General features: G+C 52.6%; 3 protein-coding genes and 1 long non-coding RNA gene across 9 annotated transcripts in view; 2 read left to right on the top strand and 2 right to left on the bottom strand.

Annotated features, from left to right (window-relative positions):
• Positions 1–323, bottom strand: part of SUGP2 (SURP and G-patch domain containing 2) — a 33,151-nt gene extending 32,828 nt beyond the window's left edge. The window contains exon 1 of the mRNA XM_063109476.1: positions 248–323. The gene's annotated coding sequence lies outside the window, so the exon portion shown is untranslated. The remainder of the gene's footprint in view (positions 1–247) is intronic.
• ARMC6 (armadillo repeat containing 6) lies at positions 82–18,558 on the top strand. Of its 4 annotated transcripts, none has more exons than XM_063109477.1 (9): positions 82–407; positions 5,167–5,351; positions 7,140–7,278; positions 8,344–8,426; positions 12,884–13,457; positions 15,098–15,243; positions 15,984–16,115; positions 16,453–16,590; positions 17,948–18,558. In XM_063109477.1, exons 3-9 carry the CDS (start codon positions 7,158–7,160, stop codon positions 18,158–18,160), a joined length of 1,407 nt encoding a protein of 468 aa, XP_062965547.1. In that variant the 5' UTR covers positions 82–407; positions 5,167–5,351; positions 7,140–7,157; the 3' UTR covers positions 18,161–18,558. The 4 variants fall into 4 exon arrangements, with proteins under 4 accessions (XP_062965547.1, XP_062965549.1, XP_062965548.1 ...); XM_063109478.1 differs by lacking the exon at positions 82–407 and adding an exon at positions 419–810; XM_063109479.1 differs by lacking the exon at positions 5,167–5,351.
• Positions 18,559–20,796: 2,238 nt separating this feature from the next.
• On the bottom strand, positions 20,797–23,557 carry LOC134388850 (uncharacterized). The gene is made up of 2 exons (XR_010024663.1): positions 23,266–23,557; positions 20,797–21,472 (listed from the first exon to the last, which is right to left on the bottom strand). It is a non-coding gene; the product is annotated as an uncharacterized LOC134388850 (long non-coding RNA).
• The window catches only part of SLC25A42 (solute carrier family 25 member 42), a 28,418-nt gene continuing 26,987 nt past the window's right edge, over positions 23,403–24,833 (top strand). For all 3 annotated transcript variants that reach the window (XR_010024662.1, XM_063112174.1, XM_063112173.1), the window contains exon 1: positions 23,403–23,464. The gene's annotated coding sequence lies outside the window, so the exon portion shown is untranslated. The remainder of the gene's footprint in view (positions 23,465–24,833) is intronic.

The raw sequence follows: 24,833 nt of genomic DNA, 5'->3' as shown, positions 1-24,833 counted from the left end.
GCAGCGCCGCGCAGGCGCAGATCTCCGCTGAGCGCTTGTGCGCAGGCTCTTGCCGCCGCCGAGCCCTTGTGCGCAGGTGCAGGCCGCCTCGGCCTAGCCGTCTTGCGCAGGCGCGCTGCCCGCTTCTGCAGGGTGGACGCTCCCAAGGCGAAAAATATGCGTGGCGGGGGTGGCGGCTTCGGTGAGCGGCCCAGAAAAGGCGGAAGAGACACTGCCGACGCGCACCAGGTGGCCCCCTCGACGTTACCTGTGCTCGCGGTCACCTTGGTTACCCAGCAGCTAGACTGAGGGAGGCCGAGCCAGGGCGATGCCACTGCGCCTGCGCGCCTACGGCGGCCGTCAGGGGCCGGGTCGCGCCGCTGACAACCGCAGGCCCCACCCTTTCCCCTCGTGGCTGCCAAGACCTGGTGAGAAGCGGCGGCCACCGAGCCCCGTCGCGCGCGGAGTGGGGTGTGGGTGCCGCGGGGTCGGACTGGTGACTGTGGTGCGGCCTTTGGGGACTGAAAGAGTCGTACAGAAACCGCCAGGGAACAAAATTCCCCGCTTTCCTGGCCCCCGCTTTCCGTTCACTTTCTTCGTTTATTCATTCGCCCGAACACGGGGAGCCTGCGGCGTGTTGGGCCCGGTCCTAGGCCACGGGGGTCAGGAGGCTGGACTGTACGGGCAAGTACAGCAAATAAGTGAACGCTGTCGACCTAGGAAGAGGCAATCCTGTGCAATTAATAAAGATGGTGCTGAGATAGGAGAACCGGTCTGCTCTACCCAGGGTGGTTTTCGAAGGGTGTCCCGCGAACAGCGGGGAAAACGCAGGTGGGAAAGTTGTAGGTGAAGTGCTGTAAGGAGACTGGGTTTTGCTGTGAGAGGTCTGGGAAGCCACCGCAGGGTCGTGAGCAGACGAGGGAGGTGGCCTCTGCTTTCAAGGCTCCCTCTGGGCCTGTGTTGAGGACAGGCTCAGGGCGAGGCAGGGGAGGATGGTGCCTGAACCGGAGTGGGTGTGGCTGGCAGAGGAGGAAGGGGAGTCATCGGGGTCCGTGGCACCGTTTTCTTTTCTTTTCCTTTTTCTTTTTTTTTTAAGACGACCGGTAAGGGGATCTTAACCCTTGACTTGGTGTTGTCAGCACCACGCTCTCCCAAGTGAGCTAACCGGCCATCCCTATGTAGGGATCCGAACCCGTGGCCTTGGTGTTATCAGCACCACACTCTCCCAAGTGAGCCAGGGGCCGGCCCTCGTGGCACCGTTTTCCTGATGAGCAGAATTTGGCTTAGAGGGGGAAACTGGCTGCCTACCGGGGGCCTGGCTGACTCTCCTTTTTACCCCCAGCACACCGTGGATGCGTCCTGAGAGCTGGTAATTCAGTTTACCCCCTCTCCTGGCCTGGGATGTTCCCCAGGTGGTTCCCAAGTGACCATACCTGGGCACCATCTTCCCCACGTGTTCCAGATCTGTACTTTTATGCCCCTACCCAGCCCTCTGCCAGACCTAGGGGACCCTGGAGGATTCTGCTCAGAGGTGGGCACAGAGCTGGACCTCCCCAACTCAGTGAGCTCAGGATTGGGCAGACTGAGGTTAATCGGGTGGGGGACCTGAGGCCAGAGAGCACCGGCTCTGTCTGAGTGACCAGGGAAGGTGGTGGCCTGGAAGGATTGGCAGAAGCTCTGCAGAGGACCCAGGTGGAGGCAGTGTTATTGAGGCTGGATAGTGCGATGTGGTCCCGGCCAGGCCCCTGACCTCCAGCAGGTTGTCCCCTCTCTGAGCTTTAGATTCTTCATCTGTAAAGTAGGCATAATGACGTTCTTCTGTAGGACTGTGCCTCTGTGAAAAGGTGGCTACTTGCCGTTGTCCCACATGGCCGGGGTGGTGGGAGCAAAATCTGGTGGCAGAGGTGGGAACAGAGGCCCTCCTGTAGCACCTAGCCCAGAACTTTCTGCCCCCAAGAGCTGGCTAGGATCCCGTTCCCAACCACCGCCACTCCAGACTCCCCACTGAGAAGCTCTCTCAAAACAGAAAATCCTACTCTTTTCCTTCTCCTTTGACCTTGGAAATCCTTAGCAACCCTTAAACAGGTTTAGTGTTCTGGGGCAGAAAGGAGAAGAGTGAACTATCTGCAGGGGAGCGAGGTGGAGGGGGTGATGGCCTTATAACCCGTGCACCTCACCATAAACGCTGGATTGCCTCTTCAGCAACAAAGGAAAGAAACAAATAGCTAATGTTTATTGAGCTGCGACTCTGCACCAAATCAAATCCTGTTGTAAGCGCTAGAATTTTTACTACTGCCTTGTGAGGTAGATTCATTGTTTCTCCCTCTTTTGCACTTGAGGGAATTACAGAACAGTGAGGTTAAGTGGAGGGCCTGGGATTTGAGTCCCACAGGCCTGCGGGGAGCCTGTGCCCCCGCCCCCCACAGTGCGCAGAGCAGGTGAGCAGCTGCATGAACACAGATGGAATCCTGACATCCTGTGCCACCTCCCACAGAGAGAAGCATGGGCTGGAGTGGTCTGTTTTGCACACCGCCCAAAATTACACTGGGAATTTTGTCAGATTCTTATACTGGTGTCCTAGTAAGTACCCTGTGCCTTTTTTTTTTTTTTTCTTTTTTCTTTTTTATGTCTGACACACTTTGTATGAGACGTGATTCTAGAATGGACCCAGGGCCAGAAAAAAAATTGTTTTAGAGGATGTTATTAGGACAATAGAAAGAGTTGGTCATGGACTATATATTAGAAAATAGTATTGTATCCAAGTTAAATTTCATTTGTTCCGTCGTTGTGTAAGAATGTCTTTTTCTTGGGAGATTCATGCTGATATCTTTAGGAAGGAAGGGATCCAATGCCTAAAACATACTTTTTTTTTTTTTTTTGGAGGCTGGCCAATAGGGGGATCCGAACCTTTGACCTTGGTGTTATAATACTGAGCTCTAACCAACTGAGCTAACCACCAGCCTGCCTGGAATGTGTTCTTAAGTGGTGTTCCTGTGTGTGCACACACTTGCTCTCACACATGCTCTGACACATAGATAAATGTGGCAAAACGTTAACAACTGCTGAAGAGATGTAAAGAGTATGTTGTGTTCCTCGCATCTTTACTGTAAGTTTAAAAAGTGATGTATTTTAAATGGACACTTAATATCAATTCCAGAATGGAAACTTGGTATTACTGCAATAAACAATATAGATATATTAAAATAATTAAAATGAAAAAAGTTGCTAACCTCAGGCTCTAGACCTCAGCCCTGTTCTTCCCTTTGCTATCAAGGGAGGGTGCCAAATGTTAGGTATTAAGGATCTGCTTACATGCAGTGAAGACCTTATAGTTGAGACCAGCTGTAGGGCTGAACAAGAATTAGAATTACGAAGGGAATCGCCATTTTTGCTGAGGGTTTTGTCTCATTTAACTCTATGATCTGCCCGCAACTCCAGAGGGGAAGTCACTGCCCAAGGTTGACGGGTTGTCTAACTGCCCATAAGTTCCCCTGCCTGCACTGGGTTTTATTTGTTTTTTGTTTTTAAACAGAATAGTACTTTGAAAAATTGAGCTGTAATTTACATACCGTAATATTCACCCATTTGAACTGTACTATTTAATGATTTCAAGTATCTTCACAAAGTTGTGCAACCATCACCACTGTCTAATTCAAGAACATTTTTATCTCCGCAAAAGGTAACCCCGTCCCCATCAGCAATCACTCCCCACTCCCCTCCCCCAGCCCCTGACAACCCCAATCTGCTGTCTGTTTCTATGGATGTGCCTGTTCTGGACATTTCATGTAAGTGGAGTCATGCAATCTGTGGCCTTTGGTGTCTGGCTTCTTTCATTCAGCATAGTGTTTTCGAGGTTCATCCATGTTTCAGTGTGTGTCAGAGCTTCATTCCTGTCTTTGGCTGTGTAATATTCCTGTGCATGGATGGACCACGTTGTGTTTATCTGTTCACCAGTTAATGGACTCCCTTCCTTTTCTTCGTTCTTGCGATTTATCTGTTGAAAACCCTGGGTGTTTGGCCTATAATCGAGGTTCCTCTCACCACTTGGGATTTTACAGATCACATCCCCAATGGTGCTGTTAGTTCTACAACTCGTTAGCTTTAGAGCTACACTGTCAATACCGTAACCACTCATCACACATGGCAATTTACATTAAAGTGAAGTAAAATTAAATAAAAGTACACATCCAGTTTCTCAGCCCCACTAGCTACACATCAGCTGCTTCATAGCCTCATGGGGCTGGTGGCTGCCATACTGGATGGCGCAGATATAGAATATTCCATCATAGCACAAAGTACCTCTGGATGCATGGTCAGATTTGGGTTTGAGTTCTTGGCACAGTGACTTCACTGGTGCATTTTGTTCTTGGCCAGGAGGCAAGCGTTGTCGGTTTCTCTTTTGATGACATGAGGTCAAGCAGTGGACTCAGTTCCTGTCTACCCCTCATCACTTTCCCCATCAGTTTTGCACCTGATGGTTCTGCAGCCTGTGGGAATTGTTATCTAGACACATCCTGTCTTGGCCAGTCAGCTGGAGTCAGAAGTTACCTCATCCTCTCCATACAACCTGGGACCTATTTGTACACGGGAGACAATAAATGTGCTGAATTTTTGATTTGCCAGTTTTTGAACAAATGAGCTGGGGCTGGCCAGTTAGCTCAGTTGGTTAGAGTGTGGTGTTTAACACCAAGGTCAAGGGTTTGGATCCCCATACCGGCCAGCTGCCAAAAAAAGAAAAAAAAAGGGTTAGAATAATGAGCTGGGTTTGTTTTAGTATTATTGTGAATCCACAGATTCTTATTTTGATATCTATTGGATTGTTTTTTTTAAATGCTTGCTTGTGCCATATTTAGCTAGCTGGTGCCCCTTAGGGACTTCCTTGCTTTCTGGTCTCATAAGATGCCCCTGGCTCCTCTAGGCCCTGGCCTGCCAGGACCTGGAACTGGCCATTCCTCAATAAGCCCTCACTCTTTGTATGTGTGGGAAATGGTATTTAGGGACCATATTTGGTGTGCAGGGTGCTCAGTGCTACTGTATTGTCATTTCCTCTAGGCATTTTAATTTGTGATTACTAGAAAATTGAGTTTTTGTTTGCTTAAGAGCAATATGTCATGAGTTCATATTGATATATTCAGTTCAAATTGAGGAGTTCTGAGATTTTTTTTTTTTTTTTTTTTTTTTTTTAAGATGACTGGTAAGGAGATCTTAACCCTTGGCTTGGTGTTGTCAGCACCACGCTCAACCAGTGAGCGAACCGGCCATCCCTATATAGGATCTGAACCCGTGGCCTTGGTGTTATCAGCACTACACTCTCCCGAGTGAGCCACGGGCTGGCCTGAGGAGTTCTGAGACTTTTTTCCAAGTTTATTGAGGTATGGTCTATATTTGATATATTTTTATATTTCATGAGTATATACAAGGATACTTCAAAAAGTTCATAGAAAATAGAATTAAAAAATAATATGAATCTGTGAACTTTTTGAAGTACCCTCCTATTGTAGAAATATATTGTAAATATTTAAGTTGTATAACTTGACGCTTTCATATATGTATACATTGTGAAATATTTACCACAATCGAGCTAAGTAATGTATCCATTGCCTCACATAGTTACCATTTTCTTTTGTGGTAACAACACTTAAGATCTACCCTCTTATGGGCTGCCCACCTAGCTCAGTTAGAGCACAGTGTTATAACACTCAGGTCAAAGGTTTGGATCCTCGTACCAGCCAGCCACCAAAAAAAAAATCTGCCCTTTTAGCAAATTTCAAGTGTACAGTACAGTATTGTTCATTATATGGAGTTCTGAGTTTTTTGCTTCTTTTATTGTGTGATGTTGGAATCTTGTTTCTTTTATGCTGGTTCCTAATGATAGACACATTATTACTTATTTGCTATATCTATAATAGTTTCAGAATAACATTACTAATATTGGGGGCTGGCTGGTGAGCTCAGTTATTTAGAGTGTGAGGCTGGTAACACCAAGGTCAGGGTTCAGTCCCTGTACCAGCCACCAAAATAATAATAATAATAATAACAACAACAACAACATTATTAATAACATTTCCAAAAACATGATTATTAAAAACTGTTGAAGATTTTCTTTTGCAGCTCATACCATCCTTAGGGAATATACCGATAAGAATATACAGTCATATCACTGCATTTTAAAATCATGTAAAATGATTCTGTTGGTGTAGATACACTGTTAAATTCATCGATTTCATTTTGCTATTGATTTTTAGGGATTGCTCTTATTTTTATTTTGGTTTTGTATTTTCCTAGTTATGTAAAGCATTTACATGGTTCCAAAATCCAAACCCATAAAACAAGATACAAGATACATTCAGAGCAAATAATCCAGCCTCTATTCCTGTCCTGTTCTCTACCAGGTTAACAGCTTTCATTGTTTTTTGTTTTAGCCTCTCTTTTTATTTATTTATTATATTGTTTATTTTGAAATTTTTATTATTAAAATAATAGTGTACTGTTATAACACAATCTTGTCTTATGTAATCATACATAAGATAATATATAACTGTAATAAAATAATGTGATTATTATATATATATTTTTTACTATAAGGACATACATTAGATTAATGATCCTCTTTTTTAGATATAGTTTGCTTGTTTTTTTTGCTTCTTTTTGGCGGCTGGCCGGTACAGGGATCCATACCCTTGACCCTGGTGTTACAAGGCTGTACTCTAACCAACTGACCTAACCGGCCAGCCCTCTTCTTTCCTAGATAAAATGTAGTAAACCACATGCCCCCTTCTACACTTTTATTTTATTTATTTATTTTTTTTTTTTTAAAAGATGACCGGTAAGGGGATCTTAACCCTTGACTTGGTGTTGTCAGCACCACGCTAAGCCAGCGAGCCAACCGGCCATCCCTATATGGGATCCGAACCCGGGGCCTTGGTATTCTCAACACCGCACTCTCCCGAGTGAGCCACGGGCCGGCCCGTACACTTTTAGAAGCTCTAGGGATATTGGGATATCACCCTTTCCTGTGATCTAATGGTAAGAATTTTTCCGGGGGGTGATAGCAGGACCCCCGACCCCTGGTAGATGCTGGTACACCCCTGGTACATGGTGTTTTCCTGCAGTTGCCCTCTTGCCCTTGACAAAGCTATCCTCTCGCCCTGACTCCTCAGGCTCATCTGTCGGTGAAGATGGCCTCCAGGGGCATCTCCCAGGAGACCTTCGACATGGTAGTGCGTGAGAACATCGAGGAGTTTGAAATGGGGCCAGAAGATGCCGTGAAAGAGGCCATAGAGCAGTTTGAATCGCAAGGTAGGGCAGCGTGCCCTTACCTGCCATCCTCAGCTCTTAGATGTGAGAGTCATGGGAGGTCCCTGCTGGCCCCATCACACCTGGTATGGAAGCTGGGTGCCCACGGGCCCTGTCCCCTCCCTGCTCTGCTCCTACTTCGCTCATGCCCCCCCTCCCCTTGCCTCCACCTCACCCAGACATTTATGAAACCAGATTCTTCTAGCAGGTCTCATTTTAATTGTCACTTCCTTGAGAGGCTTTCCCTGACCCTGGCCCAGGACATAGGGCCTCCTGACTTCCTGCTTGAGCTCAGGGTAGCAAGAGGGGGTGTCAGTAACCAGCCTGTGTGAGCAAGTGGCATGCCCAAACCAGGCCGTGGAGGAGAGTGGTTATGAGGGGGCTGTTTGCCATGGTGTGGGCAGGGTTTGGGGACACCAAGGGCCATGGCAGGGAGCAGGAGCTCCGGGCAAGGGTCACCTGGGAGGCACAGGGCCCTCAGGTAGAGGCAGGGAGCTGAGAACGAGCAACCCACTCTCTTCCTCCTGCCCTCTGATCTCAGGCCCAGCTCTGTAGTGGACAAGCCCGGTCAAGCCAGAGGGCAAGGGAACTGGAGGTCCAGCCTCAGGGGTCAGAGGTCGGCCTTCTGAGCAGAGGGGGATGTAGACCCCAGACAGGGACTGGTGGGGTGACCAGAAGTGTCTGGCACAGTGAGGGCTTCCCATGGGGGTGCTAGGATGGCAAGGAGGCAGCGAGAGCTGGGAAGGATGAGAGCTCGGAGGGAGAAAGATGGGGGGACCCACTTCTCAGTCCACCTTGTGCCACCTCAGCACAGAGACAGCGTGTGGCAGTGCAGCCTTGCTTAGCAGGGTCACGCTACTGCTTGACTCCCATTGGCTGGCCCAGGCCAATAAGCAAAACCCCTGTGTGGATGTGGCTGCTGGGCCCCGCTGGGGTGGGGAGCTGGGCACACCCCTGGAAAGCTTCCAGATGGGGGTGTCACAGCAGAAGGAACATAGGTGTAATTCTGGCAGGTCCGTGGGGATAACACCTGTCACCTGTTTTGTGACCCCACCCTCCCTCCCGCAGGGGTCGATCTGAGCAACATTGTAAAGATGGCACCTAAAGTCTCTGCAGATGGACACCAAGAGCCCACACACGAAGTGCTGCAGGTAGGACCAGGTGGCCCACGAGGCGGGTCCCATGCCACATCTTCCCTGTTTCCCAAATGGCAGAACGCAGGCTCTGAAGGCCAGCATCCTGCCCAGTGTGCACAGGCAAGCTTGCACTTGCAGCCAGGTCTCCCTGAGTTCATGGCAGAGGGTGGCACTGCTTCTCGGGGGTCTGCCAAGCTCCATATGCACACATGGGCTAACATCAGAGCGGATGGCCTGCTCTTGGTTGTGCCTGGTGCTGGAAGCCCAGGATTGAGGCCACCACAGGAGAACCTCTCTGGCCTCCCAGGGAGCAATGAACAGGAATCACAGGAAAAAAGAGTGGGGTGATGGTAAGGATGTCATTTATTGAGCACCAGCTATGTACAGGCATGCTACAGTTGGTCCCCTTAGCACTTAAAGTCACCCCTGACTTAGTGATGGGGAAGTAGAGGCTGGGAGCCTGCACTCACCTCTCCAATGACACAGAGGTTAAATGCCTTCCTTAAGGTCATCCCTCAAACTTAGTAAAACAGAGGAAGGGTCTAGTGTTTGTTGAAAACCCATTGTGGGCCAGTTCTGTGCAGGGTGCTTTCTTCCTGCTGTTTCAGTTATTCTCCTAAAAACACTTTCAAGGTTGGGGTTATTATCTCCATTTTATAAATGGGGAAATTGAAATCCAAAAAGAAAAAAATGACTCATCTGGAATCCAGGGAGTGTAGTGATTAGAAGAGGAGGTTGAGGGCTGGCCCGTGGCTCACTTGACAGAGTGTGGTGCTGACAACACCAAGGCCAGGGGTTAGGATCCCCTTACCGGTCATCTTTTAAAAAAATAAATAAATAAGAAGAGGAGGTTGGAGGAAACAGACCTGGGTGTGCACCCAGCGCTGCCTAAGGCAAGGCTTACTCCCCTCTTGTCCTGTCATCTCCTGTCCTGCAGAGGTCTTATGAAAATTGCCCTTTTTTTCTTTCCTTTGTTTGCTAGTAAGGATGATTGCAGTTAAAATGAGTTTGTCCTGTGGCTATTTTTATACTGAGTTTTTCACCTTATTGATTTGTAGATGCTCTTTATATATGAAGGATCTCAATAACAGTAGTCTTTAGCCGTTACTGCTTAAGTACGTATTTTTTTTGTTTTTTGGCAGCTGGCTGGTCCAGGAGTCAAACCCAGAACCACACTCTAACCAACTGAGCTAACCGGCCAGCTCTGTGTTTGTATTTCTTAAGTGCTCAGGCTTGTGCTAAATTCTTTTTATTTTATTTTATTTTATTTTATTTTGTCGATATACAATGTGGTTGATTATTGTGGCCCATTACCGAAACCTCCCTCCCTCCTCCTTCTCCCCCCTCCCACCCAACAATGACCTTTCTGTATGCTTGTCGTGTCAACTTCAAGGAATTATAATTGTTATGTCTTCTTCTCCCCCCCGGTTTTTGTGTGTGTGTGTGTGTGTGTGAATTTATTTATTTTTATCTCCCACCAATAAGTGAGAACATGTGGTATTTCTCTTTCTGTGCCTGACTTGTTTCACTTAATATAATTCTCTCAAGGTCCATCCATGTTGTTGCAAATGGCAGTATTTCATTCTTTTTTATAGCTGAGTAGTATTCCATTATGTAGATATACCACATTTTCCATATCCACTCATCCGATGATGGACATTTGGGCTGGTTCCAACTCTTGGCTATTGTAAAGAGTGCTGCAATGAACATTGGGGAACAGGTATACCTTCGACTTGATGATTTCCATTCCTCTGGATATATTCCCAGCAGTGGGATAGCTGGGTCATATGGTAGATCTATCTGCAATTGTTTGAGGAACCTCCATACCATTTTCCATAGAGGCTGCACCATTTTGCTTAGCCCATTTTGTGACTAGCCCGTTTTGTTGCTGAGAAATCTGAGGCTTCCCAAGTTTCAATGACCCAGCAAAGGTCACAGCCAGTGAGGAACAGAGCTGGGACCCAGATCCAAGTCCCTCTTCCAGGGAAGCCAGGAGCTGAAAGACTCTACTGTCTTCTTCCTGCAATACAGGAAGCTCCCTGCGTGTTCGTAAAAGATTTGAGCAACACTCAAGCATTTATCATAGAGTCCGAAAGTTCCTGTCTCATCCATCCCACCAGACACTGGGGTTTGCATCCTCTCAGCCCTGTTCTTACCTGTTCTTACCTCTCAACTGGACCATCCCTCTTCTCAAATGTCCCGTGGCACACTGACCTCTGCTTGTGGGTCTTGGCTCAGATTTGTGAAAAATGCTTATCTGTCAAGGGAGAAAAATTCAACTTTGTGATACCTTTTGAAATGAAGCTGCTAGAGTCATAAAATTTGTTGTAAAAAGACTTGTAGAAATGAAACCAAGATGAAGTATGCAAAGTCTCCAAGTAGAAAGTGAGCTAAGTCACTGTGATTTGTGGGAAGTTGCTAAGTGAAAGGTGTCAGACACAGAGAGTGAATGACCCCTGGGGTCAGTGGATACAGCCCCTATCATGACCAGAACAGCTGATCACTATGCAAAATTGTCACAGGTAGAATGCAGCTGTCTCTGCCACCTCCACTTTAGCAACCATCCTTGCTGGCACAGTATTTGTAACTCCAGTACTGTGTGTCCTCAAAGGCACTTCGATCACAAGATATTCAAGTTTCTTGCAGGGTTCTTGCTAAAATGCCACACCCTGTGTGTGTGTGTGTGTTTTTAATTGTGGTAAAATATTCATGACAAAACTTACTACCTTAACTATTTCTGAGTATACGGTTCAGTGGCATTAAGCACATTCACAGTGTTGTACAGCCATCACCACCACCCATCTCCAGAACTTTCCATCTTACAGAACAGAAACTGTCCTCATTAAACAATAACACTCCCCCCCTAGTCCTTGGCAACCACTGTTCTGCTTTCTGTCCCTATGAATGTGACAACTCTGAGGACTTCATGTAAGTGGAATCATACAGTGTTTGTCTTTTTGTGACTGACTTCATTTTTCTCTTAGCTTAGTGCCCTCAAGGTTCATTTGTGTTGTAGCATCTATTTGAATTTCCTCCCTTTTTAAGGCTGAATAATATTCCATTGTGCAGATCTTCCATTTTGTTGTTTACATTTTGTTTATCTGTTTTTCTACCAATGGACACTCAGTTGCTTCCACCTTTTGGCTATTGTGACTAACGCTGCTGTGACCATGGATGTACAAGTATCTCTTCAAGACCCTACTTTCCATTCTTTTGGGTATATACCCAGAAGTAGAGTTGCTGGATAATTCTACGTTTAATTTTTTGAGGAACTGCCAGATTGTTTTCCACAGTGACTACACCATTTTTTTACATTCCCACCAATACTTGTTATTTTCTGCTTTTGGGGCTTTTTAAAAATAGTAGCCTTTTTTTTTTTTAGCTGGCCGGTACAGGGGTCGAATTCCAGACCTTGGTGTTATCAGCACCACGCTCTCACCAACTGAGCTAACCAGCCAGTATATAGTAGCCATTTTAATGTTTTAATGGGTGTGGGGTGGTGTCTCATTATAGTTTAGATTTGCATTTTCCTAATGATTAGTGATGTTGAGCATCTTTTCATGTGTTTAGTGGCCATTTGTGTGTCTTCTTTGGAGAAATGTCTATTCCAGCTCTGGTGTTAACTTATTTTTTAATATTCTGTTGCATCACAACATATGCTTAGTTAGGTCCAAAAATCTGCACTCAGTGAGGGTTGGCTGATAGGCATCTTGCCCTATCATGACAGTTGAGGCCAAATCAAAGCCATTTAGGCTGATAGTTTCCGTAGCTCCAGGCACGCAGATTCATCTTTGGTTTGTGCTGAGGCACATCCTGATGTCCTGTTGAATGGCAGCTGGACTGGTCTGCTCTGTTCAGATTGTTTTCTCTCATTATTTTTTCCCCAATGGCTCTGAGTTGAATTTGGGTAAATCAACTCTGTATGGCATGGTTTCATTTGGCAGGTCCTCGGTAAATGTGGAATAAATGAGAGACAAGAGGGAGATATCCAGCATTAAGCAGGCCTGACCACAGTGGCTTTCTTTATTCTTAGAGAGATGACTGTTGACGTGTATGTCAGTTAGTTATGGCTGAGTAACAATCCCAAATAATAGCCATTTTATTGTTTCTTATAATTCTGCCTGCTTGACTGGGATCAGCTGGATGGCTCTTCTGCTGGTCTCACTTTGGGCCTCTTCCTCAACGGCAGTGAGGCTGGAATGTTTAATATGTGTGCATCCTGTATGCAGCTGCTTGGCAGGGACACTGAGATCATTAGACCCCCCCTCCTGCCTCCCACAACGTGGCTGCTGAAGTTCAAGGCTCCTAAAAGCACAGGTGTGGAAGCTGCCACAATTGGAACTAGACCCACATTGCTTCTGCCACAGGCCATATCTCGGGAGGGAACCCTGAGGGGGGCAGACACTTGCTGTGTGGCCCTGGGTTCCGTGTCTGGGCTGAGCTGACACTGAGGTCTCTGTCCTGTCTCCCAGATCCTGGAGTACCTGCAGGAGTCCGTAGCCTGCTGTCATCTTCAGGAGGTGTCGGCACACCTTGCCCACTTCTGCAACCAGTGCAAACAGGACAAGGCCTGCCACTTCCTGGCAGCCCAGAAGGGGGCTTACCCCATCATCCTTGCCGCCTGGAAGCTGGCTGCTGTGGGCCACCAGGGCCTTCTGCTCCAGGCCCTCAATGCCCTGTCATTGCTGATCGATGGCCAGCCAGACCTCCTGGACGCTCAGGGCCTGCAGCTACTGGTGGCCACACTGGTCCAGAACGCTGATGTTGCTGACGTGACCTGCTCTGGGATCCGCTGCGTGCGCCACACCTGCCTGAAGCATGAGCGGAATCGGCAGGGCCTGGTGAAGGCTGGTGTGCTCCCCCTGCTGACTGGTGCCATCACCCGGCACAGCCACAGCGCTGATGTGGTCAGGGAGGCCTGCTGGGCCCTGCGTGTCATGACCTTTGACGACGACATCCGTGTGCCCTTTGGCCATGCCCATGACCACGCCAAGATGATCGTGCAGGAGAACAGAGGGTTGAAGGTGCTCATTGAGGCCGCCAAAGGTAGGAGTGTGGGTGGATATGAGCTGGCAAAAGCAAGGTGGGCAGGCAAGCTGTGGCAAGAGTGAGAGCCGGGCTGAGGACGGCTTCAGGCATGACTGGCTCCAGGCTCCACTTGCCTCTCGTCCTAGTCCCATCCACATAGCAGCCCTGGTGGAAAAGTGTGCTAACTCTCCCCAGTGGTTCCAGGAGAATTCCAGACCAGTGCTCATTGGCCAGGAGCAGTTCCCATGCCATCTCCAGAGCCATCTGGGGAGGTGGCTCACTGTGTCCAACCACATGGACTGAGGGTGGGGAATGGGGTGCTCCCCAGAGGGGAGTAAGAGGAAGGGGGGAGTCTGGCTTGTATTCACCGTGGCTGGTCCCAGCTGGAGGTTTATACTTTTGATCATATTTGGCCACAAATTCCCATGTATGTACATGTGCTTGACTCTAGGGTGACCAGTATGAACCAGATGCAGGAGGTCACAATATTGACCTTTGTCTACCCCACATCCCCACCCCGCCCGCCACACTCACCAGAGAATGCCTGACTAACATCCAGCACACAGAAGGTGCTAGACAGTTGAGCTCCCCTTTTCTGCCTGCCCTGTGGCTCTGAACCCGTGGCCAGGCCTGTGCATGGGATTCCAACTCTGTCTGCCAGGGAGGCAGACCTGCCTCAGTCTCCCCTCTATACCTGCAGAGAGGCTTAAAACCAGTCCTGGCCATCTGTGAAGTCTGACTGCTTTATTTTCTAAGAGGCAGTTTGCGTCTTTCCTATTTATTTATAGGAGCTTGAATCTGTTAGGCTCCTACCAGCTAGACAGAACTAGTGAGATATGTATATACAAAGAGATTTTTTTGTAAGGAATGGGTTCACGTGACTGTGGGCTGGCTAGTCTGCAATCTACAGGCAGGCTGGAGACAGGTGGTCCCCAGACGGAGCATCTTCCTTCTCAAAAAACCCTCGGTTTCCCTCTTAAGGCTTTTTCCCTCACCTTGGATGAGGCCTATCCATGGTGTCCAAGGTTATGTCCTTTACTTTAAGGCAACAGGTCATGGATAGTATCCACACTGGCAGAAACCTCCACGGCACACACAGATTAGTGTTGGATGGAATCACTGGGGGCTACAGCCTGGCCACATGGACACACCAACTGACCATTGCAGAGTTCTATATAAATTATGGATATTCACGCTGGTGGCGTCACTGCAGGCATCTGCTCCCCAGTGCGATGGCTCTGAGCTTTGTCTGTGACACTTGTGTGCAGTTTTGCCCACGTCACCTCGGTCCACGTGTCCCTCTATGGATTCTGGGTTTCTGGTTGCACTTAGAAAAGTCATTCTCATCCCAAGATCACAAAAATAGTTTCCATGTTTTATTTTAGCGTGAGTATGGTTTTCTTTTTTTAGGTGAGACCATTAGTTGGTCTGGAATTTATTTGGGGCATGGGCGGGGAGAGGCAGGGGACAAGTCTTCCCAGCAGGGGGCACTGCAGGCCCAGGCAGCCAGCAGCGCCCTGTGAGCCCTTGGGCCTCCCTGGTGCAGGTGGCCACTCTGGAAGGCAGAGGGGCTGGGCTCCCCTGGTGGGGTAGAATCCACACCAATCCCAGGGCCACTGCCTTCCTCCCCCAAACTGTGTCTTCCTCCCTCCCTGCAGTATTCCCCAACAACCCTGGTGTCCTGAGCGAGCTCTGCAGCACCTTGTCCCGCCTGGCCATCCGCAATGAGTTCTGCCAGGAGGTCGTCGACCTTGGGGGCCTCGGTGTCCTGGTGGCCCTGCTGGCCAACTGCAACGACCACCAGGTGGGGGCTCAGAGCCATCTTAGGGTGTGAAGCACACCCTACCTGCCTGTTTGGGTTTGGATTTGATGCCTGGGTAAGGCTGCAGCCACCGGTGTGCTCTGCCCCCTGGGTTGCAGCCAGCCTGACAAGCTACAGCCAGACAAGCCGGCCTTGTCCGCTGGCCCTAGAACCAAAGTGCAGCTTCCTCCTCGCTGAGCTGAGGGCAGGAACTAAAGTTTGGGGGCAAAACCAACCCACTCCCCGTACTATGTCCTTCAGCACCTTTGTATTTTCCACTAGGAGTGGGGGGAACAGACGGGAGTGTCGGCTAGTGCTGAGCCTGACCAGAGCATGTGATGCTTGGGTGAGGCCCTACTCCGCACTGCCTCAGTTTCCCCATCGGTAAAACAGGGTGGGGTCAGTGCACACCTGGGCCCACAGCCCTGGCCAGGGTCCCTGTGCTCTGATTGCTGGCCTGAATCACATGCCCCCTCTGTCCCTACGGGGTGAGGGCATTAAGTCACCCAGACAGCATGACCTGGACACAGGTGGCCTGACCCCAAGCCTGAATAGTAACCTTGCTGTCACGTGCTGCCCACGCTCCCCAGGATGGCCGCACCTGCTGTTCAAACATCGAAATAGCCCTAGACCCTCGCTCAAGAAGTTCCCCTCCCATAATCCAGCAAGCAAGTGGTTTGCGCCCAGCATAGCATGGAAAACAAAGGCTGGCTGGGAATGACCACACCATGCCCTCCACGCAGGACCTCGTGAAGCACGTGCTCAGTGCCCTGCGGGCCATTGCAGGCAACGATGACGTGAAGGATGCCATCATCCGCGCCGGTGGGACAGAGCCCATCGTGGCCGCCATGACACGGCACCTGACCAGCCCCCAGGTGCCCACCACGGGGCACATGGGCTGGGGGAGGCTGGAGTCCCAGCTCACTTCCCGTCCGCAAGCGGCTCTTTCCCACTTCCTCCAGCGGGGCCTGACCCTGGGTGTCCTGGAGTTATCGCCAACACCCAGTGAATGTCTGATGGGACCAGTGCCCTCATCACCCCTGAGAACTTGGCTGATGTTTCTGTCACCCCATTGTCCTCATCCTTACTGCACACGAGCTGACAGAGATCTGCTGAGGGGATGTCCCAGGACACTCACCAGGGGATGGTGGTTGTGATGGCACAAAGGGATCTGTCCTCCGTGTCTCAGCTGTCCTGTGACTGGCCCCATAGGTGTGCGAGCAGAGCTGTGCAGCCCTGTGCGTCCTGGCCCTGCGCAAGCCAGAGAACAGCCGGGCCATTGTGGAGAGCGGCGGGGCCCTGGCAGCCCTGCAGGCCATGAAGGCACACCCACAGGAGGCCGGCGTGCAGGTGGGCACGGGGTGGGGCAGGGCCGTGGGGGGGCAGGAGGCCAGTGTGCAGGTGGGCAAGGGGTGGGGGTGGCAGGAGGTCTGTGTGCAGGTGAGCAAGGGATGTGGGGGAGGAGGCCAGCATGCAGGTGGGCAAAGGGTGGGGTGGGGCCGTGGGAGGCAGGACGTCTGCATGCAGGTGAGTGGCAGGGCACAGCCCCTTCCTGTCCCTGTCCCCTCCATGGCCCAAGCCTGGTGGGTCTCCTTCCTTCCCATCTTCCAAAATGTGCTCAGCTCTGCCCAGGCTGTCTCCTCTCCTATCTCTTTGCTTTTCCTGCATTTCATCTTCTCCTTTTCTAACCACCCCTTAGAGGGATCTGGGGAGGAGGAGATGTGTGAAGCACAGATGGGATCTGCCAGGGATTTTTTTTTTTTTTTTTTTTTGTCTTTTTCGTGACCGGCACTCAGTCAGTGAGTGCACTGGTCATTCCTATATAGGATCCGAACCCGCGGCGGGAGCGTCGCTGCGCTCCCAGTGCCGCACTCTCCCGAGTTCGCCCCGGGCTTGGCCCTGCCAGGGATTTTTGCAAAGTTCCCAGCCCCTCCTCAGGCTGCTAGTCTGAGTTCTGGGTGTGGAACACACTGTCCACATATCGCTGGCCATGCACACCACTGCCTGAACCCAGACCCCTCCCTGCAGCCATAGAGTGCTCCCCACCTGCCCCCACCAGCACAAGATCCTTAGGCACACCAGGCTTAGTCCCACAGGGGGGCCTTTGCTCTCACTGGTCCCCACTCTGGAACACCATCCCCTTGGCTGGCCCATCACCTCGTCACTCCTGACCACCCTGGCTGGGCAGCCCCTCACTCCTCACATGCTTCTCATCTGCTCTCCTGCTGGTGGTGAAAGTCGCATTGGAGTGGTTCACGACAGCATCCTGCACCCACATACAGCAGATATGCCGGGCACAAATATCTACCAAACAAGTAATGATACAGTTGACAGATGAACCCCATGCACAACCCTCCTCTTCCCATGGCCTTGCTACCCCTTCTCCAGGCCCCTGCCCCATCTCCATGTGAGACTCAGGGAACCTCACGTTGCCACTCACCCGCTCTGATGCCGAGAGTCCCACACCTGTGGAATCAGCCCCTGAGTCTCAGTTTTCTTGCCTAGGAGATGGGAGGATTAGCCCTATCTCCAGGGGCTGCTGAGAGGGTGAAGCAGGGAGATGGGTCTAGCCTAGTACAGCATAGGTGCCCGCTAAATGTCAGCCACCGTCATCATCATCCCATCCTGTTGTGATGAGGACCCCAAGATCAGAGTGGACCCCACTTCAAGGCCTCACTCGCCAGCTCACAGCCACTGTCTCCTCCAGAAACAGGCCTGCATGCTAATCCGCAACCTGGTGGCCCGCAGCCAGGCCTTCTCACAGCCCATCCTGGACCTGGGGGCTGAGGGGCTCATCACGCAGGCCCGCGCAGCCCACCGCGACTGTGAGGACGTGGCCAAGGCCGCCCTGCGGGACCTGGGCTGCCATGTCGAGCTCCGTGAGCTGTGGACGGGCCAGAAGGGTGACCTGGCACCGTGACCCGAGGCTCAATTTGGGCTGTGACTCTGGGTGAGTCGTGTGACTCGAGAATGGGGGAGATCCATGTCCTGGCACTCTACCTTCTGCAGCCTGTCCCCGCATAGTGAGAGGTTTTTGACAGGCATCAGGTAAAGGCTGCGGGGAGGGGAATATTACTGGGGGTGTCTACACAGCAGAAAGTAGCCATCCCTCTCCAGCTGGCTGCATGGACATCACTGTCCTTCCCCACCCCCACTGTGCCCTTTCATACCATAAGGGGTAGAAGGCACACCCCACTGCCCACTGTCCTATCTGAAATTTGGCAGCCCCTGGCCAAGGGCTGGGGACTAAGGCTTGTCTGTCTCATGGGGGTCCCGGGCCCGCCGTGGTGCCTGGTAATAAAAGACACTGGACAAACACTGGAGGGCTCTGTTCTGTAGCTCTGCTGGGCATGGGCAGCTGCAGCCAGTGGCCTCAGAGTACGGGAAGGGATGGAAATCTGGGGAGGCTGTGGGGTCTCTGAAGAAAGTAAAAGGGAGTTCGGGGAGCAGCCTGAGGTATATGATCTGCTGTCACCTTCAGATAGGCAGGCAGCTGCAGCCATGCTCAAGGTCACTGTTTCTTGAGTGCGCACCACCTTGGGGGGGTTGGAAGTTTCAGCATGCACCTTCCACTCTGTAGCCTTGAGCAAGTGACATGATCTATCTGAACCTGTTTGATCCTCCATAAAACAGGGTGCAGTGTGGGTGATATTTCCCCCTCCGAGGGGTGTTGGAGCAGGCTGGCCACACAGAAAGCACCCAGCACTCTTGGGTCCAACCAAAGCCATTGCCAGCTTCACCTCGGTCACCCAAGAAGGACCACCCTGCACAGACCCCGCCCAGCTGTGCTGAGTTCCTTGCTTGCTGCATGGCTCAGGTAGCCCACCTCCCCTTTCTGAGCCTCAGTTTCCCCCTCTGTGGGATGGGCATCATTGCACTGCCCCTGTTGCCCACCCTGTCTCCCAAGTGTTCTGGGGGACCCTGGACAGCTGTGGCACTGCAAACCCCAGCTCTCCTGCTCCAAATTCACACAGAGACCACACTGTGGTTACTAGGCTGCACATACGTCTTGCCCGGGCCAACTGGGGTCAGGGCAACTTCGGGACCCCTGGTGGGCACCCGAACTCTACTGCCCACACCTCAGAGGCCTGTCCTTTCTCAGAGCCACACCCCCCACTTGTCACAGGCCTCCCCTAGCCCTAGCAGGGCTGAACTCAGTCCTTGACCTCAGCGCCAGTCCTTTCTCAGAAGGCTCCTGGTTTCCAATACCCTGGTTCCACCTCCCCGTGGTGCCCAAATCTCCCCTGCCCCTAGCAGGGTGAGCCCTGCCAGTTCAGCAGGGCCGACACGAATCTCAGACCCAGTCACCCAGTCCTGCCCCGCCTCTTTGGGGACTCCCCAGGATTTGGGCGGATATGCCTGTCCCAAGCTGCCCTGACTTGACTTCTGGGTCAGCCACATGTGTGACCTTGGGCAGTCCTCAGGCATCTGCTCATCTGTCACATAGGGGTGGGTTCATGGGGAAGCCTGGGGGCCAGCCCTATAATTCTTGCCCCAGCCTTGCTCTCAGTCTGCCCCTGGCTCCCTATTGTCTCCACATAAAACCAAACTGGACTTCACACCTCACAGGCCCAGTGTGGCCGAGGCCCCACCCACCTTCCACCCTCATCTTCCCTGTGGCTCTTTACCCACTGTTTAGCCTTCCCACCCCAGGGCCTTTGCAAAGGCTGTGCCCTCTGCCTGTAGCACCCTTCCCACAGCTCTCCCTGTGGCCACCTCCCCAGCACCAGGTCTCAGCTCACACATTGCTTGCTCAGGGAGACCCTTGTCACATCACCCTGTGTGCTCTGTCTCTGCCCTCTGTTCCCATGTGATGTCACCTGTCTGTATACTCTCCTGTTTGTCTGCCCCCGCCACCTGTGAGCTCTCTGCAGGCAGGCTCCTGTCTCCTTGCTGAATAAATGGAAGACTACATTATTCAGCAGTGTGGTTGGAGGGAAGGCCTCTGCCCTGCAGCCCTAGCATCCTCCCCTGGGCTCCAGGCCAGCGCAGGCTTCTTCAGGAAGGGGTGGCTCCCCATATCAGCCCTTCCCACCTTAGCCTGAGGAAATGCGTGTCTTCAGTGCCTGCAGCTCAGAGCATGTCTGGACAGCCCTGGGCTGGGTACAGTCCCACACCTATCAGAAGACCCCACATTTCATGGGGGTCGGCAGCCTGGGTTCCTATCCCTGCTCAGCAGCCATAGTCACGTTGCCTCCCCTCTGTGAGCCTCAGCCTCCTCATCTGAATACTGGCTGGGTCTGTAACTGTGCACAGCCATGACCCCCAGTAAGGCCTGCTTACAGCTCCCCCTCTTCTGAGGAGCACTTGGCGTCCTTGTCAATGACATCAAGGCGTGGGCTTAAGGGGAACCACTGTAAGGGTGGTGCAAGCACATCTGGGCCATGCCTCCACTGCCGTGTGCTCTTGGGCTAGTAGCCCAACCTCTCTGAGCCTCGGGAGGGTGAGTGGGACTACCTCGACCCCATTCAGGCTTGGCTGTCATCACTGTTATGTTCAGGAATCTCCCTCCAGCCAGAGATGGGCCCCAGGTCTTGGGAAAGAAACACTGTTGCCTTTTAATTGTGAATACATCTCTTATTTTCCAGATAAGAAATAGAGTCAGTGCATTGAAGGGGCACAGAGTGGTGAGACCCCAGCTTGGCCCTCCTCTATGCCCCTCGTCTTTTGTCAACGTTCCTAACCTGACCTTGAGGCAAATGTCTTTCTAACCTCCGTTGATTAGGCCCTGACACTGTGCCCAGGCCTGGCTCATGGCCATCATGTCAGATGATTCCTGGGATCTCCGAGAGGTACAGGAAATGGAGTCAGAGAGGCAGGGTCCTCCCCAGGGCCAACCAGGCCAATGCACAGGAGCTGAGATCCTGGGCAACCTTCCTGTGCTCTGACAGGTGCCCATGGTGGGGGTGTCTTGCTGCTGCCAAGGAGCACTGCTTGCCATTGTGGGAAGGCGGCAGGGAAGTTGTCTGGCGCCAGCCTGCTGATGAGTGAGCAGAAGCCAGAGCACATCCAGCACCTCGGGTACCACTGGGAGAGGCAGCCAGAGCTGGGCCAGTGCCCGACCCTTGCCGCAGTTGGCACTGTCCCTGGGAGCAATGTGAGACCTTCCAGGAGCTTCATTACCTCCCTTCCAGGGCCTGGCAGGTGTGATGGGAGTAGGGGCTCCTCTGGCGTAGATAACTCCCTCTTCAGGTGGCAGTCCCGTGCATAGTTGGTCTGTGTCCATGAAGCACTATGTACAAAGAGGGAAGTGAGCCCAGAGAACAGTATGTCCGTCACCAACATTACTGTGGACCAAGCCACTGTAAGCATTTTGTTTCCATTTCATTAATGCTCCCATCAACTGAGGCAGGGAGTTTTGTTCACTTGCTGAAGGTCCTGTGGCTAGTAAGTAAAAAGCAGGGATTCGAACCCAGCCCTGGGCCCTTTTGCCAAGGAACACTTGCTGTGAAAAGCTCAGTTTTCTCATCTGCAAAGTGGGCCCCATCACCCCCACCTGGAATTGAGCTCATGAGATGGCACTGGGGATGTGCCCAGCCCAGCCAGGACCTGATACCAGTAGGTGTTTAAGAGACCTCAGCTTCCTCTTCTCCAGAGGGCAGAATGGGGGCCAGGGTCTGGAAGTTGCAGGGAAGCAAACCACTGGTGGGAGGTATGGGAGAGGAGGTCCAGGGGGGAATATCAGGAGCCAGATGGTGGCCTTGGGCTAGTGACATCCAAGGCTGTAAAACGTGGTTATGTCCTCCCTATGTCGTGAACAGTTGTAGATCAATCACTTGGGGGGCGGGGGCACAGCCCTGAAATGTGAGCTCTTATTAAGGTCTAGCTCAGCCTTGCTCCCTCCCAAGACTGCTGGTTGTGAATTTGATCTCCACCAACTCCAGCCTGCACTTAGAGGAAATAAGAGCTGGTATCTGGGAACATTTGTAATCCTTTCCGCCCTGAAGATTAAGGGAGTGCATCTGGTGAGTCAGAGATCAGGGTGGGCTCTGGGTAAATGTCCATGACACAGCCAAGCACCGGACTGCTGGTGTCTCCCCCCTAATTGCTGGCATCTGTCTGCAAAACATCCCCGTGAACCACACTTCAAGGAGAAGCAGAGGCTCCCAGGCCAAATGTGACCTGCTGAGAGTCGAATGCTTTCAGCAGAAGGTTAAAGCGGAACCTGGGATATAAATTCTCCAGGGAGAGCTGTCCCAGGGAGGAAAGATCAAGGTGTGGGAGTCATTTTTTCCCTCTTTCAGATGAGGAACCTGAGGCTAACAAGTGTTCTGTCCAGGGTCGTGCGGTGGGCCAGATGAATGAGAGCCCGGGTCCCTCGGGCTCCGGTGGCTGTTCTCTGACTCTGCCTCACTCCCTTTGCAGAAAACAGGCCCCTCTCGACTACACACCCAGGCAGACCCCTGAAGCGCTGGGTGACCCGAGCAAGGATCTTGACCTCTCTGTGCTCTGATGTCGCTGTGACCTCACGGGTGTGGCCGTGACCCAGTTAATCCACAGGGTGTTCCTGGATCCGTGGGCGAGAAAGCTTGGACTCAGAAGTCAGGACATTTCCAGAAAGTCACACGGCGGATGACTGTCCCGTCCTCACACCGCCCGGCTGCACAGGCGGCCTGGGGACCTCCGATCTATTCCTTCCCTGTCCGTGTCGTTCGCGGGGAGGGGAGGGAGGGGCGGAGGCCACCCCGGGCACCCCGGGCAGCCGCGCGCGGGGAGCCACACTGCACCTTGCACGCCCTGCCCATGGCCACTCCGACTGGCCGCCGGGCCTGCCCGTTTTCGGCCTTGCAACCAATCCTCATCGCCCTGCGGGATACGCCCTCCGCTCCTGTCGCCCCAGCCCCGCCCGTCTCGCCAACCCCCTCGGAGCCCCGCCCTCGTCCCCCAGCAATTGGTCTGCCGGGCCGCCCGTTTTCTGCCAGGCCTCCAATCCTTGCCCGCTTTCAGGCCCTCGCCTCCTGGTCCCTAGAACCCCGCGGGACCCCCCGAGGGACCCTGAGCCTCTCCCAGTAGACCCGCCCCTACCTGTCAGCCATTGGCTCCAAGGACAGCCCGTGCACTTCATGCTCGCCAATCTCTGCCGCCCCCAGCGCCGATTGGCCAGAGAGCAGCCAATCGGAGCGCGGCGTAGACCCCTCCCGCGGCGCGCGCTAGAGGAGAGCGAGGCGGGGCCGCGACGGCTAGAGGTGGCGGCGGCGGCGACGACGACTACGCGTCCGAGCTGGTGAGGGGCGAGGGGGGCGCCGGGGGCGCAGGAGCTGGGACTGCGCCCGTCGGCCGAGCCGAGGCGACTCTGGGGCGGGAGCGAGCCGGGCAGGGAGTGACAGCGGCGCGGCGGGGCACGAGAGGTGAAAGGCCACCCCCGCCCCGCACCCCCCACCCGGGCTGTTGCCCCCGGGCCGCAGCCGGGTCTGAACCACTCACTCGAAGTCCGCGCACGACTGATTCCGTGTCTCCTCATGACGTCCTCCCACGCACTCGAGACTGTCCCCTCACTGACGTCCCCCATGCACTCGAGACTGTCCCCTCGTGACGTCCCCCATGCACTTGAGACTGTCCCCTCGTGACGTCCCCCCACGCACTCGAGACTGTCCCGTCGCTGACGTCCCCCCACGCACTTGAGACTATCCTTTCGCTGACGTCTCCACACCCAGGGCCGTGCTCCTGGGCGCCCCGCACGATGTGGTGTGACATCCCCTAGCACACCTGACAGTGCACCTCCATTGGACACCTCCATATCACCCGAGACTGTCCCTGTCGATGATATCCCCACACCCCAGGGCTGTAGAACCCCTCCCCCCGCAACTGAGCTTGCACCCCCACAACCACACCTGAGCCTGGAACCCCTCACAGCCGCCCACTCACGCCTGGGCCTCTTCCTGTCCCCTCACTGACCTTTCTCATATCTAGGTCCGTGGCCCCCCCTTCAACAACCTGGGTCAGTGCCCTCAGGTACTCTCCTTGCCGCATGCCCTCTGCCCCTAGCAGCACACCTCCCCTCCCGCTCCCCTTCTCCCCTGTCCCAGTCTTGTGCTTTCTTAGACATGCACCTGCCTTGGTGCCCCCTCTGTAATAATCCTCCCCGAATCCCCCGCTCCCTCCGTCCTCCAATATTCACCCAAGTCTTGGTATTTCAGGATCACTGCACATTCCTCTCCCCAAACAAAAGTCCACCCAAGTGTTATCTTTTAGTTTATGACAGTGCTTGACAGTGTGTAAAGTAATTTCTGGGCCTTAGAATGATCCCATAGCCAGAAAAAACAGGAATTGTCTCCATTTTACCAGCAGCACAGCTAAAGCCACTTGAATGGTGTAGACAGAGCCCACCCCTCCCTGAGCACTGCTGACCCTCCTCTGTGGACATCCCCCCCCACCACCACCACTTTTGCCCATCTGTTGTATTTATCTCTGAGGGGTTGGCAGGGGTAACTCTCCCTCCCACCACATCCCCCGCCCCCAGGCTGTTCTCAGGAGTCGTGACTTTGGCTGGGTTGGAAAGGCTTAGCTGGAAGGGACGGCCCCTCCATTGGTTGTAGCCTGAGCCTGCCTCTCCAAGCCCTGGGGTGGGGCGGGACCTGAATGGAGGCTCTGTA

Source organism: Cynocephalus volans, chromosome 10 (assembly GCF_027409185.1).
Source record: "Cynocephalus volans isolate mCynVol1 chromosome 10, mCynVol1.pri, whole genome shotgun sequence".
NCBI classification, from domain to species: Eukaryota; Metazoa; Chordata; class Mammalia; order Dermoptera; family Cynocephalidae; genus Cynocephalus; species Cynocephalus volans.
This window is presented reverse-complemented; position numbering and strand designations above follow the sequence as displayed.

Excerpts from the sequence above, each read along its gene's own strand:
- ARMC6 (XM_063109479.1), top strand. The coding sequence starts at position 7,158 with ATGGCCTCCAGGGGCATCTCCCAGGAGACCTTCGACATGGTAGTGCGT. Across the intron at positions 15,244-15,983 it reads CCAACTGCAACGACCACCAG|GACCTCGTGAAGCACGTGCT; the intron begins GTGGGGGCTCAG and ends CCCTCCACGCAG. Across the intron at positions 16,591-17,947 it reads CACAGGAGGCCGGCGTGCAG|AAACAGGCCTGCATGCTAAT; the intron begins GTGGGCACGGGG and ends TGTCTCCTCCAG.